At 40.3% G+C, this 19,359-nt stretch overlaps 1 protein-coding gene across 1 annotated transcript; it reads left to right on the top strand.

Moving 5' to 3' along the window:
- Positions 1-18,070, top strand: LOC128219218 (adhesion G protein-coupled receptor E3-like). Its single transcript, XM_052927033.1, has 17 exons — positions 1-786; positions 1,396-1,533; positions 1,887-1,955; positions 2,407-2,503; positions 3,825-3,947; positions 9,175-9,282; positions 10,372-10,445; positions 10,694-10,743; positions 12,059-12,173; positions 12,554-12,657; positions 12,996-13,098; positions 13,352-13,578; positions 14,598-14,664; positions 15,262-15,347; positions 16,577-16,739; positions 17,296-17,391; positions 17,993-18,070. Exons 1-17 carry the CDS (start codon positions 1-3, stop codon positions 18,068-18,070), a joined length of 2,484 nt encoding a protein of 827 aa, XP_052782993.1.
- The last annotated feature ends 1,289 nt before the right edge of the window (positions 18,071-19,359 follow it).

Raw genomic sequence — 19,359 nt, 5'->3', positions numbered from 1 at the left:
ATGAATGTTACCTTTGAGTCAACGTTTGATGGCGACTTCAATACTTCAACACAAATGAACACAGTTGTTGCCCCCATCACCAGCCCGATACCAGACACCCATCCTACCTCATCAATTATGACAACAACGGTAGATGTCGTCATGGAGCGTGCTGATGAACCTATGGCTGATGTTTCTGATATCTCCGGAAACGTCACTGAATCATACTCAACTACACTGGACACTAATGTGGAAGACACTATTGGTGACATTGGAACAGACTCAAATGAAGTGAATACAACTTTGGAAGACAGTAATTGTGACGGCAAAAATGTCACAGGATCAAACAGGGCGAAAACAAATTCAACAGCCATTTTAGAGCCGACGTCGTCAATGTTATCAACGACGTCTTCGTCGTCGTTAATCGTTGCAAATATCACTAATCTTGATGTTACAACCACGACGTCAAATAAATTAACCATACCACCCGAGTCCACTACACAAGCGCAGAACCCAGGCGAAATTCTACATAACGTCCCCGACGGAGAAAATGGTACCAAATCCATCGCTGTAGTAGACTTCTATCAGATGATCTTGGCACGGTCCAACATGTCAGTAAATTCGAAGTCAACGACTACTGAGAGACCGGTATTTTTACCAGGGCCAGGGCCGGGGCCGTTACACGTACGACCAATAAACGGACCAATGGGACAGGGGCATTTGAACGGGTCCAGCAAACCCAATGGAAACCAGGGCTTTCCGATTACTGAGGTGAAGTTTCAAGTGTCTGGCTTCAACAAGGGTCCAGTAAGTAACATAACAGAGCAGGTATTCAATGCTGGTCTTTAAGATATCTATGAAGAAGAATTTACAGGCAGTGAAATGTGCATATTTATGAAAATTATCTATTTTCAAATATTTTTTCACCTTTTTTTTGCATCGTAATAAAGAACCTCGGATGTATATGGACAGTTTACAATGTCAGAAATCTGTACAGTTAACTACGCTGCAAGTAGATCGCGTAGTCATTTCAATTTAGCAGTTAAACCTAATGACTTTGCGAATCTTATTTTTTATGAAAATAAACATTTTACTGTCAATAAAGTTAAACTTAAATATACAAAATACACGTTAAAATACTACAATTTATTAATACTATTTAAATCATTACGAACTATTTTTACTGGTGTAATGCATCAGAGGTTGTCTTCGATGGAAAATGGCAGAGGAGTTCCGAATAGCGAAAATGTATGTTTTAATCCACTTCTCCCGTCCCTGTTTCCTCCTAAAACCAAATTAGAAAATTGTACTGTATTTTCGCTCGCTCGCTTATTCTTTTCCAACGAAAATCCATAAAACAAAAAGTTAAATTGTTCTGTCGTTGGCAAAATTTAAATGCAATGAGTACCTATTCAGGTTGGACCGCTGCGCGGAGGATCAAAGCCACCTTTACTTATAGACGAACACGTGACAAGCAGCGCGTCGCTCCAGAACCTGTCACGTGTCTTAAAGACGCTCCGAGAACAGGCGCTCGTGGACAATGCTACCATGGCGGTACGTTGGCGTATTCAAAGTAGAAACGTTTATTAAAAAAGTTCTGTCGAAATATCGTAGCATTGCTATTGCTGTCGTTGTTGTTAGTGTTGGATGTTGTCGTGGTGGTTATGATGGTGTTGATGGTGGTTGTGGTGGTGGTGCTGATGGTGGTGGTGTCGAGAAAAAAACAAATGATTGCAATACAATTTAGGAACTAGGATTTCGGTGCATGACATTTTCATAAATACAGTAGGCATATATGGCATGGGTGTTTGGAAAGTCCTGCTATTGGACAAAGTATCCTAGTCAACTGAGTATAAGGATTAGTACATTATTAATCCTAAAGTGTTTAGCCTCCTACTGTGATTCAGGTGTTCGCGGAAACAGTTTCTTCCACAGTCACCAACGTTGACGCCATGAACCAGTCGGATGAAATGAAGGTACAGCGTAACAAAAGACTCTCTTTTATTATTAATTGTTTACAGAAAAATGATATTCAGAACAATACATGTGTTGCATTTTCACAAGCGGATTCGAGAAGGGGGCGGGAGGGCATCCGGCGGTTCTGATAGAGGGTTGCAAGCCAAAAGGTTACGCGCCCAAGTTTAGCCCTCTGTGAAGTCGAATCCTGGTTTCGCCCCTGCATTTCATATAATGTATCTCCCTGCAGGGCCACACTAATACTAGTACACTCTTTCTTTAGGAGTAGACTGAGTGACAACATTTTTGATTGCCAAACGGAAGAATACTAAAAGTAGTAGACGAATAGAAATCTATGATCAAAAACAGTTTTCTTTTTAAATAAACGAAGACGAAAATCTACCCGTTTAACATTGAATGTCCTAAGATAAATAATGATATAACTATTAGAGTGAATATTTCGGGTTTCAGCGTGACGTGTTCAGTGACGTCATGCAAGTATCCGAGGATTTACTAGACAGCATAGTGGACCCAGAAGAAGAGGTTGACATCAGCACACAGGCGTTAGGTTTGTCTATCAACAAAGAAGTATGCAAGTGATCCAAAAAAGAACAAAAAAACGTTATTTCGGTGTATACTTTGAACTTAATTTTCTCAAAATAATCTTCATATAATGTTTAAGGCATTTAAAATTACGTACATTTTCTTTCTTTAAAGCTGCACTCTCACAGATTAAACGTTTATTAAAAGAATCTTTTTTTGTGTCTTGAAATGAACCAATCTTTGCGTAAATATCTGAAAACTTGATATATAAGACTGGTGACAAAATATCAGATCGCAGATTTTAATATTTACTTTGGAAAATTGAAGATGTTTTGGCTAAAAGCGTTACTTACGAATAAGTAAAATGAGTTTTTCGGCATAAAACATCAATTTTCGAACGTTAAAATGAAAAACTGCGATCTGATCCTTTGTCAGCAGTCTTGTATGACTGGTTTTCAGACATTTGCGCAAAAATTGGCTCATTCTAAGACAAAACAAAAAGAAGTTATCAAAACGGTCCATCTGTGAGACAACAGCTTTAAACTTTGACCAGCTGGGTAACTCTTTAGAGGGCAGCCTTTCAATCTTTACAAAATGTCGAATCAATTGGACATGATTTCATTAATGTGGGCTCTCAGATCTGCTTAGCCTCGAAATAACCTTTTTATGAGTGTACATTTCCTCTTCGACATCTATAATCAACTACAAGTCACGATATGGAATGTGGGGGATCAAGCCATACTGTAGTCATATGGGCCATTATTAACTCTAAAGAAGAAAACGTAGACTCGATCACAGTCTTACAAAGGGAATGAACTCCTGCTATTTTCTTTAGTGTCTTATGGCATGTACATACGGTGACATGTGACCTAAAGTATGCATTTTTACAGTAAAGAAAAAATAAATAGAAAACGAACAAACACAACAGCTCGCACAGAAGGATTAATGCATTTTAGCCAAGGGATAGTTTAACCTTTAAGCCTTTTGTTGAATGGCGTTACTAATGCTATTCAAAATCGTGGATTTCGAAGTCAATATTTGAACATATATCAACATTGGTTGAAGGGTTCTAACCGACGGTTATTTTAGTTTTAACACTCATATTGATTTACCACACTCTTTTTAGTCATAAAAAAAAGTGTATTTTAAAAAAAAACATGAACGAGTCCCTTTAATACACGTTGGTGGTAATTTCGAAAAAAATGATTGTAGAACACGAGACCGTTCAAAAATAAGATGAATTTCTCTGGATTAGCGTTTTAAAAAAAGTGAAAAAAAGTCTTTGTTCGCAGTATTCTTATAACATTTTACATAAAACATGCTAACATTGTTTTCTTTGTTAACAGAAATACGAAGCCGCGTGTTTTCCTCATGCCTGAACGAGGAATTGAATGTCGACTTTGGCAAGCCGGGATGTGATATCAGTGCAAGCCTGTCTGACGGATTGTTCCGCTACCTTAACACAACAGGTTAGGGTACGGTTGTAGTCATCAGTGCCATCCTGTCTGACGGATTGTTCCGCTACCTAAACACAACAGGTTAGGGTAGGGTTGTTAGTCATCAGTGCCAGCCTGTCTGACGGATTGTTCCGCTACCTTAACACAACAGGTTAGGGTACGGTTGTAGTCATCAGTGCCATCCTGTCTGACGGATTGTTCCGCTACCTAAACACAACAGGTTAGGGTAGGGTTGTAATCATCAGTGCCAGCCTATCTGACGGATTGTCCCGCTACCTAAACACAACAGGTTAGGGTAGGGTTGTAGTCATCAGTGCCAGCCTGTCTGACGGATTGTTCCGCTACCTTAACACAACAGGTTAGGGTAGGGTTGTAGTCATCAGTGCCAGCCTATCTGACGGATTGTCCCGCTACCTAAACACAAGAGGTTAGGGTAGGGTTGTAGTCATCAGTGCCAGCCTGTCTGACGGATTGTCCCGCTACCTTAACACAACAGGTTAGGGTAGGGTTATAGTCATCAGTGCCAGCCTATCTGACGGATTGTTCCTCTACCTAAACACAACAGGTTAGGGTACGGTTGTAGTCATCAGTGCCAGCCTATCTGACGGATTGTCCCGCTACCTTAACACAACAGGTTAGGGTAGGGTTATAGTCATCAGTGCCAGCCTAGCTGACGGATTGTTCCTCTACCTAAACACAACAGGTTAGGGTAGGGTTGTAGTCATCAGTGCAAGCCTGTCTGACGGATTGTTCCGCTACCTTAACACAACAGGTTAGGGTACGGTTGTAGTCATCAGTGCCAGCCTATCTGACGGATTGTCCCGCTACCTAAACACAACAGGTTAGGGTACGGTTGTAGTCATCAGTGCCAGCCTATCTGACGGATTGTCCCGCTACCTTAACACAACAGGTTAGGGTAGGGTTATAGTCATCAGTGCCAGCCTGTCTGGTGGAATGTCCCGCTACCTAAACACAACAGGTTAGGGCAGGGTTGTAGTCATCAGTGCCAGCCTATCTGACGGACTGTCCCGCTACCTTAACACAGGAGGTTAGTGTAGGGTTATAGTCATCAGTGCCAGCCTATCTGACGGATTGTTCCTCTACCTAAACACAACAGGTTAGGGTAGGGTTGTAGTCATCAGTGCCATCCTGTCTGACGGATTGTTCCGCTACCTATACACAACAGGTTAGGGTACGGTTGTAGTCATCAGTGCCAGCCTGTCTGACGGAATGTCTTGCTACCTAAACACAGCAGGTTAGGGTAGGGTTATAGTCATCAGTGCAAGCCTGTCTGACAGATTGTTCCGCTACCTAAACACAACAGGTTAGGGCACGGTTGTAGTCATCAGTGCCATCCTGTCTGACGGATTGTTCCGCTACCTAAACACAACAGGTTAGGGTACGGTTGTTGTCATCAGTGCCATCCTGTCTGACGGATTGTCCCGCTACCTTAACACAACAGGTTAGGGTAGGGTTGTAGTCATCAGTGCCAGCCTGTCTGACGGATTGTTCCGCTACCTAAACACAACAGGTTAGGGTAGGGTTATAGTCATCAGTGCCAGCCTGTCTGACGGATTTTCCCGCTACCTTAACAAAACAGGTTAGGGTAGGGTTATAGTCATCAGTGCCATCCTGTCTGACGGATTGTCCCGCTACCTTAACACAACAGGTTAGGGTAGGGTTGTAGTCATCAGTGCCATCCTGTCTGACGGATTGTCCCGCTACCTTAACACAACAGGTAAGGGTAGGGTTGTAGTCATCAGTGCCAGCCTATCTGACGGATTGTCCCGCTACCTAAACACAACAGATTAGGGTAGGGTTGTAGTCATCAGTGCCAGCCTATCTGACGGATTGTCCCTCTACCTAAACACAACAGGTTAGGGTACGGTTGTAGTCATCAGTGCCAGCCTGTCTGACGGATTGTCCCGCTACCTAAACACAACAGGTTAGAGTAGGGTTGTAGTCATCAGTGCCAGCCTATCTGACGGATTGTCCCGCTACCTTAACACAACAGGTTAGGGTAGGGTTGTAGTCATCAGTGCCAGCCTATCTGACGGATTGTCCCGCTACCTAAACACAACGGTTAGGGTAGGGTTGTAGTCATCAGTGCCAGCCTATCTGACGGATTGTCCCGCTACCTTAACACAACAGGTTAGGGTAGGGTTGTAGTCATCAGTGCCAGCCTGTCTGACGGATTGTCCCGCTACCTAAACACAACAGGTTAGGGTAGGGTTGTAGTCATCAGTGCAAGCCTGTCTGACGGATTGTCCCGCTACCTTAACACAACAGGTTAGGGTTCGGTTGTAGTCATCAGTGCCAGCCTGTCTGACGGATTGTCCCGCTACCTTAACACAACAGGTTAGGGTACGGTTGTAGTCATCAGTGCCAGCCTGTCTGACCGATTGTTCCGCTACCTTAACACAACAGGTTAGGGTACGGTTGTAGTCATCAGTGCCAGCCTGTCTGGCGGATTGTCCCGGTACCTATACACAACAGGTTAGGGTACGGTTGTAGTCATCAGTGCCAGCCTGTCTGACAGATTGTTCCGCTACATTAACACAACAGGTTTGGGTACGGTTGTAGTCATCAGTGCCAGCCTGTCTGACGGATTGTCCCGCTACATTAACACAACAGGTTTGGGTACGGTTGTAGTCATCAGTGCCAGCCTGTCTGACGGATTGTCCCCCTTACCTAAACACAACAGGTTAGGGTAGGGTTGTAGTCATCAGTGCCATCCTGTCTGACGGATTGTCCCGCTACCTAAACACAACAGGTTAGGGTACGGTTGTAGTCATCAGTGCAAGCCTGTCTGACGGATTGTCCCGCTACCTTAACACAACAGGTTAGGGTACGGTTGCACTCATCATTGCAAGCCTGTCTGACGGACTGTCCCGCTACCTTAACACAACAGGTTAGGGTACGGTTGCACTCATCAGTGCAAGCCTATATGACGGATTGTCCCGCTTCCTTAACACAATAGGTTAGGGTAGGGTTGTAGTCATCAGTGCCAGCCTGTCTGACGGATTGTCCCGCTACCTTAACACAACAGGTTAGGGTAGGGTTGTAGTCATCAGTGCCAGCCTGTCTGACTGATTGTCCCGCTACCTAAACACAACAGGTTAGGGTAGGGTTGTAGTCATCAGTGCCAGCCTATCTGACGGATTGTCCCGCTACCTAAACACAACAGGTTAGGGTAGGGTTGTAGTCATCAGTGCCAGCCTATCTGACGGATTGTCCCGCTACCTTAACACAACAGGTTAGGGTAGGGTTATAGTCATCAGTGCCAGCCTATCTGACGGAATGTCCCGCTACCTTAACACAACAGGTTAGGGTAGGGTTGTAGTCATCAGTGCCAGCCTGTCTGACGGATTGTCCCGCTACCTTAACACAGTAGGTTAGGGTAGGGTTATAGTCATCAGTGCCAGCCTGTCTGACGGATTGTTCCTCTAACTTAACACAACAGGTTAGGGTACGGTTGTAGTCATCAGTGCCAGCCTGTCTGACGGATTGTTCCTCTAACTTAACACAACAGGTTAGGGTACGGTTGTAGTCATCAGTGCCAGCCTATCTGACGGAATGTCCCGCTACCTAAACACAGCAGGTTAGGGTACGGTTATAGTCATCAGTGCCAGCCTGTCTGACAGATTGTTCCGCTACCTAAACACAACAGGTTAGGGTAGGGTTGTAGTCATCAGTGCCAGCCTGTCTGGCGGATTGTCCCGCTACCTTAACACAACAGGTTAGGGTACGGTTGTAGTCATCAGTGCCATCCTGTCTGACGGATTGTCCCGCTACCTAAACACAACAGGTTAGGGTAGGGTTGTAGTCATCAGTGCCAGCCTGTCTGACGGATTGTCCCGCTACATTAACACAACAGGTTTGGGTACGGTTGTAGTCATCAGTGCCAGCCTATCTGACGGATTGTCCCGCTACCTAAACACAACAGGTTAGGGTACGGTTGTAGTCATCAGTGCCAGCCTGTCTGACGGATTGTCCAGCTACCTTAACACAACAGGTTAGGGTACGGTTGTAGTCATCAGTGCCAGCCTGTCTGACGGATTGTCCCGCTACCTAAACACAACAGGTTAGGGTACGGTTGTAGTCACCAGTGCAAGCCTGTCTGACGGATTGTCCCGCTACCTTAACACAACAGGTTAGGGTACGGTTGTAGTCATCAGTGCAAGCCTGTCTGACAGATTGTCCCGCTACCTAAACACAACAGGTTAGGGTACGGTTGTAGTCATCAGTGCAAGCCTGTCTGACGGATTGTCCCGCTACCTTAACACAACAGGTTAGGGTACGGTTGCACTCATCAGTGCCAGCCTGTCTGACGGATTGTCCCGCTACCTTAACACAACAGGTTAGGGTACGGTTGCACTCATTAGTGCAAGCCTATCTGACGGATTGTCCCGCTTCCTTAACACAACAGGTTAGAGTAGGGTTATAGTCATCAGTGTCAGCCTATCTGACGGATTGTCCCGCTACCTAAACACAACAGGTTAGGGTAGGGTTGTAGTCATCAGTGCCAGCCTATCTGACGGATTGTCCCGCTACCTAAACACAACAGGTTAGGGTAGGGTTGTAGTCATCGGTGCCAGCCTGTCTGACGGATTGTCCCGCTACCTAAACACAACAGGTTAGGGTACGGTTGTAGTCATCAGTGCCGGCCTATCTGACGGATTGTCCCGCTACCTAAACACAACAGGTTAGGGTAGGGTTGTAGTCATCAGTGCCAGCCTATCTGACGGATTGTCCCGCTACCTTAACACAACAGGTTAGGGTAGGGTTGTAGTCATCAGTGCCATCCTGTCTGACGGATTGTCCCGCTACCTAAACACAACAGGTTAGGGTAGGGTTGTAATCATCAGTGCCATCCTGTCTGACGGATTGTCCCGCTACCTTAACACAACAGGTTAGGGTAGGGTTGTAGTCATCAGTGCCAGCCTGTCTGGCGGACTGTTCCGCTAGCCAAACATTAATTCAGTATTTGAAAGTTTACCCTTGAAAGCAGGTAATCGTAATTTTTATGATAATTAAAGTGCTATTTTGTTATTAAACTGGATACGCAATGTACACGTTGTAGTACCATTGCAATGGAAACAAAATCCCATGGGTTCAAGTACGCTATACATTGGTATATTTGACTATATAGCTTATCAAGATGTCTTTGTACTTATTGAAAACAAAACTACAGATGTTCGCATATCAACGTTTGTACTAATTGAAAACAAAACTACAGATGTTCGCATATCAACGTTGACGTACCGAAAGATGGATACGTTTATCCATGCGAGTAGTGCCCACATCAGCAGCATAGTTGTCGCCGTCACCGTACATGCCGTGAAAGGTATGTTGAAGTGATAACAGACGAGCCGCGAAGCGTGATTTTGGGCCTTCAGATATAATTCAAAAAATAAAATAATTATTAGCAATAAAGCTAAACATGTTTCTTCTCGAAATATTGATGAATTTAGACAAAAACACAAACACACAAAATGAAATTCAAGCCAGCGCAGGAGCCAGCGGCGTTTGGGATGTTTAAGGGATATGTGTTAAATAAAGATATTCAATTGAAACATTCAAATAACTATTTTATTTTTCATCAAATTATGCTTTTTATCGTAGAAATATTCGAATATATTTTTGTTCAATGCAAAATTCAAAAACTAGTGTACCAATTTCCATAAAATAACTTACCGGAATATCCGAATTGCGTTACTTTATAGTTAACGCATATCCAAAAGGCAAGACTTGTAAATGTCATTTTTTGTCAACATATATTGAAGGCTGCAAGCTGCAAATAATTATTATAGCAAATCAAATGATTTGCCATACGTAAATAAGTTTTCCCGGTAATGTTTAATACTTATATTGTCGTTATTTTACTCTATGATATCGACATTGCAGAAAAAAGTACAATTATGGTATAAAATGGTATTTTGGTTTTAGTGGGGTGCGAACACACGCCGGTAAAGTCAAGAAAAAAAACAAAGAACGCCTTAACCTATAAGATATCAGACGTATACTAAAGTGATGCATATTTTTACCTTTTATTGATACATTGATAACATCACGTGATAATGTCAATCAACCAATCACGCATAACGAAACGCACATAACCGTTATTAACGCTAAATTGTGGTCTGCAATGGCGATATTTGAGCAAACATAACAATTGCTGAAAGGCTTCAGCTTTTGGTACCTTAGTTGTAACACTCCTAATGATTTGCCACACGTTATTTCGTTATACAAAAAAGTGCACATTGCAAAAAAACATAAACGAGTCCCTTTTATGTAATACAGAGGCCCTTGTTAAGTTTCTTCCGGAAATGAAGTGTGTTGATTGGTTTAAAACCTTGGCCAAAACGGGATCACTAATTTCAAATTTATATAAATATTAATTCCCCGAATTAATAACCTCATTCGTTATTTACAGGAAACAAAACAACAAGAAGCAAAATACGGACAAAGGACGCCATCACATTTGAAATGAGGACATCTGTGGAGCAGGTATAAATGCTTCATGTATCCGAATCATCAAGGTTAAAAGTCCAAGTGTGTGTATACCACGTGATAAATTACGTCATAAATGCTACGTCGGAAGGCAGCATTTTGATTTAAATGAATACTTAAAAGAAAGTGAAATCTTACAAGTTCGTACGCTTATCAAATTCTTTTTTTGTAGGCCTAAGTTCGTTCGCATCGTGAAAGATACCTTCGTATTTCCCATTTAACAACTTCAAAACGTTTATTTTCAGTCTAAACAAGAAGAAAGACGGGAGTGCACTTTCTGGGATTACGTCCTGAGGTATTGGTCAAGCAGTTTTGAACAAACAGTAAAATGCACAGTTGATTCATTTCTATCATTCTATTTCACATACAAACATAGCTGTAACAGGGGTTTTCTGAACCCAACTTGTCCATTTGTCAATCTGTCTATCCGCACTTATCTTTTTTATAGTTTTCTATATTGGCATTCATGTTTATACAACTAGCTGCAGATAAACACAAGTTTCTAACATGAATATTTCCTCCACCAACTCATGATTCCCGACTTTTTTGTCCCTTTGAAAAATTGTCTGTTTACTGTACCTTTAATATTTCAATAATGATATACAATATGTGGCCACAATGAGCCTCCCCCATTCTTGAAAACGTCTACTATTCTTTTTTAGAATACTTCATTCTCAACACTTCATTAATCAAATGGCTTATCCATAAGTTTACTATTCTTCCCAATACTTAGTCCATCAGGACTCAAATTCCACATTGTCATCGAATATCCCTATATAGTTGCCCAATAGTTAACAAATTACCTTACCTTATTACACTTCTTACTGTAACCAATCAATTTGCCCACTAGCGTCTTAAGTACCTGTTTGTCTGCGATGAACTCAGAAAACGACACACATTTAACTGTGTATAAAGATCAGAAACCAGTAAATAATCTGGCAATTTATATACATGATTACATCTTCTTCTCAAACCAATCCATCTGCCGTTGTTTTCTGTGAACAAACTTCTGGTCCCTTGCAGTTTGCTTCATTTTTGAGTTGGCCATTTTCAAATGTTCTGTTAATTAAACGAACGTAGATCGATTCTGACGAACGCACCAACAATTAGTTTGATATAGCATATTTGAGTCATGCACCATTTTCCACCATGCAAGGCTTCCTTGATTAACTAGTGGCAGTAGTAATATGTAGCATATACGTAGAAATAAAAGCACACAATGACAGACTCATTATACCATTTTCTAAACATTTAACTTGCTCTCTAGCTCTGAGGAATGTGTTTTTCCCTTTAAAGAGTTTAACGTCACCACAATATATCCCATTTACGAATTGTCTCCTTTATTAGACCTTCTATCGTAACCACTTGGTGCTTGTGACTTTGTCTTAGTTTAAATGTAGGCTACTGGGCTTTTCCCTGAAATTTATATTGTTTATTGGTTAAATTCTAGACAACAGGTCGTGCCCCTGTAGCTTTCATTGTGTTTTGGGGTAAACTCTAGGCAGCTGGGACTGCCCGTTAACTTTTCAATGTTTAGTTTGTTTAAATCTAGGCTACTGGGCGTGTCCCTGTACTATTCATCGTTTTATGCCCTTGGTCCATGTTTTCAGCAACTGGTCCCCCGAAGGTTGCTCGGTTGTGAGACAGAACTCCTCCCACACTACGTGTACATGCAACCACCTGACCAGCTTCGCCATCCTCGTCATGTACGTCCAGACGAAAGATGTACGTCACTTCTGAATTACTATACATATTTCTCTGCAATATATTTATTAAATTTCTCGGTAGAAAAAAAATGATGAAAATAGGTGATAAAAAAACAGAATGTGTCCTGACTGCAGGTGCGTAGCTGACTGTCCGCAAATACGCAGTTGTGAAATTTTGACCGGGGGGTAGGGAGTGAAGTGGTAAGGCATTGATCTGCGTAATCCCAGATTGGCCGTAGCTACGCGCCTGGACGGCTATCATTCCATTGTGACATCCTTTGTCCATTAAACAATGCATGTTTAGCAAACTACAATTTTACTCTGCGATTGTAGCAAAATCTCCTTTGAGTCTGAGAAACAAATGTGTATGCCCATCATTTCGACCTTGACACTTTCCAGATCTCCATACAGAGCGAGCAAGCATTGTTCACCTTGACCACGGTCGGATGCAGCCTTTCCATCGCGTGTCTTCTTATGGCGCTCATTACCTACATCTATCTTAGGTTTGTCAGCGTTGCTATTTGTCCATTTAAATAATGTGATGAAATAGCCCAAAAAGATAAACAAGTTGCAGTAGGTAAAAAATAAATTAAAATACATTTTACTATATTTTGTTTCACTTACGTGGATGAAAATGCATCTACCATGGCCGCCCGTATAAAATATATTTATCCCAACCATCGCGCAGATTGCTCTACGGAAACTCGCTAAACAACCTACACTGGGGTTGGATTGAACCTATCTTACAGTCTAGGCCATGTACGATACTTTAAATCAACTGGGCTTGTCCCTGTAGTGTTATACTTAATTCTTACGTTTCATCTCCTGTATTTTTGTCCAGGATGTTAGGTCGCGAGAAGGTGATGATCCACGCAAACCTCTCACTGTCCCTCATGCTGGGACAGATCGTCTTTGTGTCCTCCAGTGACGCCCATAAAAACCCGGTGAGTGTGAAAATCAAAGTACTGGTGGTGCTGAAAAGTACGCGGGTGATTTACAATAGTTTTGATAATTTTATTACTTTTCCTGTACGTTCATATAGTATAATATTTACTCCACTTGTAATGACCCTGGTAATTAATATTACAGAAACATGTATAAACGACTGTTCATTTGTACACATGGCCATGTGCGAATGTTTGTCAATGTTGTGTTGGCCATCGACAAATGTAAATACATGTACCCCTGCCATTCTAGGTGGCGTGTAAAGCCGTCGCGGTCTTGTTGCACTTCCTGTTCATGTCTGCATTCTCCTGGATGCTGGTCGAAGGCCTGGCCCTTTACCTCTGCTGCACCAAGGGCATCTTTAACCACCGTGACATGCGCGTCAAGTACTTCCTGTTGGGGTGGGGATTGCCCCTTATTATTGTTATCATATCGTTCGCCGCCAGGTTCCCTGATTACGGCAATGGACCACAATACAGGTAGTTATTTCAGTGTCCAGGATAAAGGTTTAACCTTCAAGTATTCACTTAATCAAAGAGTCATTTTATCAAAATCACGACGACTTATCGCAAGAATGTTGTAACGCATTCCTTTTCTAAAATGAGTTACAACCGTATTGCAATAAGCCCACGATAAGTGTAGTACGATCGCTTTCCTCTTCTGTCTCAGCTCAAACATAGTGAATTGATTTTGCAAGCAAAACGTGCAAAAACTTTGGTTTTCGAACACATATGTGGGCCAATGGCATTCGCGGAATTATCCCGTTTACTGTAGCTCAATATCATGTCGTGCAGTCTTAACATTTATTTTCGTATAGAGCATTTTGTCGGTCTAGATGATTTGGTACAGTCGTCCATATTTCCATGGTCGTTGATTTGCTATGATAAAATATTCACAAAGCTGCGACAGTTAACTGATTTAATTAGGCTATACAGCCTTGGCGATTTAACTTGCGCGCCAAAATACTATTGTATAGAGGGCGGAGCTAGTGAGTTAAATAAGTGAGAACACCAAATAAGTTATTGTGGCGTTGTACAAAATTTGATGCGAGCTTTACGGCTTGCCGCCTCGCTGCGCTCGCTCTGTTTTCTGTAGATCGCCAAAATATACTCTATACTTTTTACACTGAATATTTAACTGAAATGCTTGATGTAACGATATTTCGTTGGACACAAGATGATAAAATGGCCCCTTTTTTACTGAAAAGTGGGATAGTTTTGAAATACATGAAATCTAATTGAAAAGTGCCATGTAACATTTTAGCGTTACTCGTATAAACAATGTCCTCTCATGGAACCGCATTTTATCGTCTTTGAATTACAATGTATTTTGTAATAAGAAATAGTATGTAGTTTTGAGGATCAGTATGAAACTTTGAATCATGTAATTGGAGACATTTGTTCGAAGTTTCTATTTATGCAACTGAATCATATTTGCATGTAGGCAATCGTGATTTACTTTGTAATTTAATATATTTTTGTAAACATGAATTTCACAGTTGCTGGCTTTCCATTGACGATGGTGTGATTTGGGCATTTCTGGGTCCTATGCTGGTAATCGTCCTTGTAAGTACAAATCAAATATAACTTAATCAGATACTCAATGTTTGATGAATTTTTTTGCATATCTTATTGAATTAATATGTAGATGCTTTATTTTGTACGTGCCGCCCCAAAGGCCTTGTACTTCAGCGTGTGCTTCGAGTGCAGAAAGTGGCGGGTTAAATTTCGCGTCCTATTAAATGACGTTTAAATGGTACCAGTAGCTCCCTTGCCTGCCGCTGTCATTAAGAAAAAGTCTTTCTTTGACACTGGCGCTATACACAGAGCAGGGCACAATAAAGAACCAAGCGGTCTCTGAGTAAAGAGCTAATGTACTAAATAAATCACTCTGTTTCTTTTACTGTGATGATATTTAGATATGACTGAGAATTGCGTTACTTCTTTTACATGTCAATTATTGCATTTAAAACTCACCATAACATATAAAACAATATCACATGTTTGTAGTTGTGTCTTGTCGTTCTGACAGTGTAGCATGAAATATGTTTCTACCTAGAATAAAATCTCGATGATATTTCATACCTTAATTCACCTTAAAACTGCTGTCAGCATTGAGCTTCAGCAAACTGATATGCATTAACATGTTACATTTCCGGTCAGCTGAATATCGTGGTGATGGGTCTGGTCGTCAAGGTTTTCCTCACACTAAAGGCCAACTCGGAGAAAACCGAAGTTGCGAGGCTTAAGTAAGTATTAAGGTATCCAATTTTCGACTATGTGATTTTTCGATGCTGGTTGAACCCCGTATAGGTTGATATCATCTGAAAGGGTTGTTTGTGCAGAAGATGTAAAAACATACCAAAACAAATATAACAAACAAGCTTCGATTGTGAATAGGTCAATTTGCGCCCGATTTATGTTAAAAAATACAAATTGCAATACTTAAGGGCCATGCTCAATAAAAAAACGTGTTTAGAGTTTCACATACTTTAAGTGTGGGTAGTAGGTATGTTGTATTTAGGCTGTAACGCAAATCGTTCGTCAGGTCCAACTTTTTACATGGCATTGAAATATTTAATGCACCGGGGTTACAAAATGGGACGTATGGTGATATGCGGTTAAAAAATTGCGAATCAAAATGCTACTTTAGTCAAGATAAATGCGCAGGAAATGGAACTGTGTTGGCTCAAAGACCCTTTCTTATTTATCTGCAATAAATAGTCAATTTATAAGCCTATATCGGGATTCATTTAATTCACTTTACACTAGCCATAAACTCTGGAGATGAAAGTAATGTTCATATATCCTAGTACATATGTGTTTGTCAGTTACTGTTATGAAACTGACTGTATTTTTAAAAAAAAAACCACACAAAAACATTACCTATTCTTAAGTAATTTCACACGCACTCATAGGATCCAGTTTTGGGCCACTCATATAATTTATAGGGATCTATTGCCTGTGAACAGAATTGTAAAACACGCTTTTCGCACTTACAGCCTTTCAACGCTTTCAGCGCTTTTATTTAACTTACTTACCACTTCATTTCGTATTTGTATGAATCAAAGAATCAAAAGAGAGGCTTAAGCATGTCAGTTCATCGGCTCATTTTTTCGTGATTCAGCTGGGAAATGCCAGACAGACTGTTGATTAATGGGGGCTTAATATCGATACAGTTTTTGGCCATACATTTACATGTAAGTAATCAGCATGCAGCACCCTTTGAAAAAGATACCATAAACCGATGCAGTTCACATCTCTCTTCTACATGGCGTTGCGGAACGTAATCATAAGCACGTACCTTTAACACAATCATAGTTCGCCCCCTGTTGTACACGGGTTATACCCGAGGGAATGCTGTGCACATTTTTTTGCGGTTTTAGCCCCACTCCCGCTAGCCCCCTGGGGTCCGTTCAGCATCGTTAAAAGTATAATTTGTATCATGTTGTACATTACGCACTATTTCATTTTTCAGGGGATCGCTGCGCGCTATGTTCACCCTTCACCCCCTACTTGGCCTGACCTGGATCCTGAGCCTCCTGGTCCCATTCAGCGTGGTGTTTCATTACTTCTTTGTGATCGTCAACACCGTCCAGGGAATGTGTATCTTCTTCCTGCACTGTATCTGCAACGAGGAGGTTATTGCCGTTTTTCGGAGCACGCCATACCAAATTATGGCAACCTATCCACTAGTCAGCTAGTCTATTCATCGTGCCATTGGCAGTAATGTTAAATTTTCTTGCCTGTTGAGCCCATATATTATACAACTTGAAAATCAATTTCTTTCTTATAACTATTACATACAATAATTTTCGTAGAACGACCACTTTTGCAAGTTTTAAAGAACCAATAAAAATATTTTGTAATACAGTGTTTGTATCATTAATTGCACTATAGTTCAGCCCTTTCAACTGATATTGATATACTATTTGGTACAAAAGCATCCAATATTCACATTATTATTTATGTGATACTACAGATATGCGTTTATTAAATGCGTATCGCCGAGTAACAGCCGTCAGTATTGTCACTCTGATAAAAGGAGAACATTTTTTCTTTACTTCATTTAAAATACATAGTTTATCTATGATATAGTGAACTCGACGAAACAACAAAACCATTGTGAAATTAATTGTCAAATGAAACGGAATTAATAACACATAATTAATCCCAAACATGTATTTGATTATTTAGATACGTAAGAAGTTCTATGAGCGTCGTCGGCGTTGGTCGACCACAAGGACAGGGTCAGACGCCGATATGAACCTCCCTGCACGTCGGAAACGCGGGGTACGGAACCTGGACGATTCCGCCATGCTATTAGTTTAACAAAACTAAGATTTACTCTTAAAATGTTTAAGATGTTGGTCGTTGTTTAAATTCTTAAATTTTAAAGTTTGTCTAGAAATTTGGTTTGTTGTTTGTTTGTAGTGCTTGGTAATAATTATATAGCCCGAGATAATGTAAAACAATATTTGTTTGTTGTTTGATACTTGAAATAGTCCGCGATGATGTATTTCAAAATTATTAATTTTTTTTTATATCTGAAAGTTTGCGATTATGTATTCGGAACGTTTGTTGCTGTTTGATACCTAAAATATGTCACGATTATTTCTTACAATATAAGTTGTTTGAAACCTGACATGGTCTGAGACAATGAGTTGCAATGTTTGTTTAGATGTATTGATGATTCACAATTAATCACTTAGTCGCCAATCTCATTGTTGTTTACACACGCGACAGACATTTCTTTTTAATTATTTCCAGTGTTGGAAAATCCCATCTGGCAATCCATGTAAGCTGATTCACGTGCTCTGACGTCACTCAATATCTGTAATAAGATGTTTATTGTTTATGAATGTGTTTTTTAATTATATTTTTTATGTTTCAGAGCTTTGATACAATAAAGGCTGGAGCTGCTGGTACACACGCCACCATTGAGTACGGTAATGCACTTTTCTGTAAATAAGAAATAAACACAATATTATTGCAAGAATATGTTCCTATAATTATCATTTACCAGTTTAAAACAGGATCTCATTCGAAATTTCAATATACATAATTAAATCTTTATAAAGTCTCAAATGGAATTACTTTGATTTTTTTTTATATTTCTTCAACTTTGTATTTAAGTTTAATTCGCCCGAATATGTAGCAAAATAATGAATTACTAAGATAATTTTAATTCACGACTCAAATCTGCATTGAAACGAATTCCCAAGAATTCAAACAATATCTTAAAAATGCTTTATTGATGTATTGATCATATATGTATAATAGTTCACCGTTTTGGAGTCGCTTTAACAAAGATATTGTCAGAGAGTGCTTAACCCGGTCTGTTTAATTTCAGCACGTAGGAAGGCATGGACTTAGTTGGACAGTTCTACATGAATGTACAGTTATGACGCTATTAGTGGGATGACACTGACATGACCATGTCACCAGCGATGTGTTGGACAATTCTACATACATGTACAGTTATGACGCTATAGGTGGGATGACACTGACATGGCCATGTCACCAGAGATGTGTTGGACAATTCTACATACATGTACATTTATGACGATATATGTGGGATGACACGGGCGAGGCTTTGTCACTAGAGATGTGTTGTAGTCTTCAACTAGATAATCTTTCTGAATTTCACGGAATATTTACTGTCTATACATTTATAAATTAGAAAGCACATTTGAAAAGTTAAAGTAACAAATATGTTGGATCTCCGAACTCGACAACTAACACACTTCTTGCTAACGAGAAATCGTACATGGGCAGTTGCCGGATAAAACTGGAGAAAGAACTAGAGAAATACTTTTCAAATGGAAATTCATATGAAGAAAATAAGGCTTCTGTTTCGAAATAAGTATGATGCAAGCATTTTAGAATGAAAATAAAATCAATGTTGCTTAGTGAAAAATCTTCAGTCTTCAACACTGCAAAATTCATTTGAAGGGCATAAACATAAGCATACAAAGTTTTAACAATGTTTTGTTTTGTTTTTGTTTTTTAGTTTTAAGATTTAATATTTAGCAAGCATACCTGTATATAGTTCTTATTTATATCATACAGATAAAAAGATAAATACATTGTTAATTTGGTAGTCTGGAGAATTTTGGCACTAACATATGCTTGTATTGTCAAAGTAATTTTCAGGGAATAATGCAAATGCATTTTGATCCAAAATCTGATAAAATCTTCTGTCATAAAAGTTGATAAAATTCCGTATTACCGCCAAACATGTCGCAAACATGTATATTT

The sequence above is a fragment of the Mya arenaria genome, chromosome 15, assembly GCF_026914265.1.
Source record: "Mya arenaria isolate MELC-2E11 chromosome 15, ASM2691426v1".
In the NCBI taxonomy this organism is placed as follows: Eukaryota; Metazoa; Mollusca; class Bivalvia; order Myida; family Myidae; genus Mya; species Mya arenaria.
The sequence above is the reverse complement of the archived record's forward strand: the minus strand, read 5'-3'. Positions and strand labels throughout refer to the sequence as shown.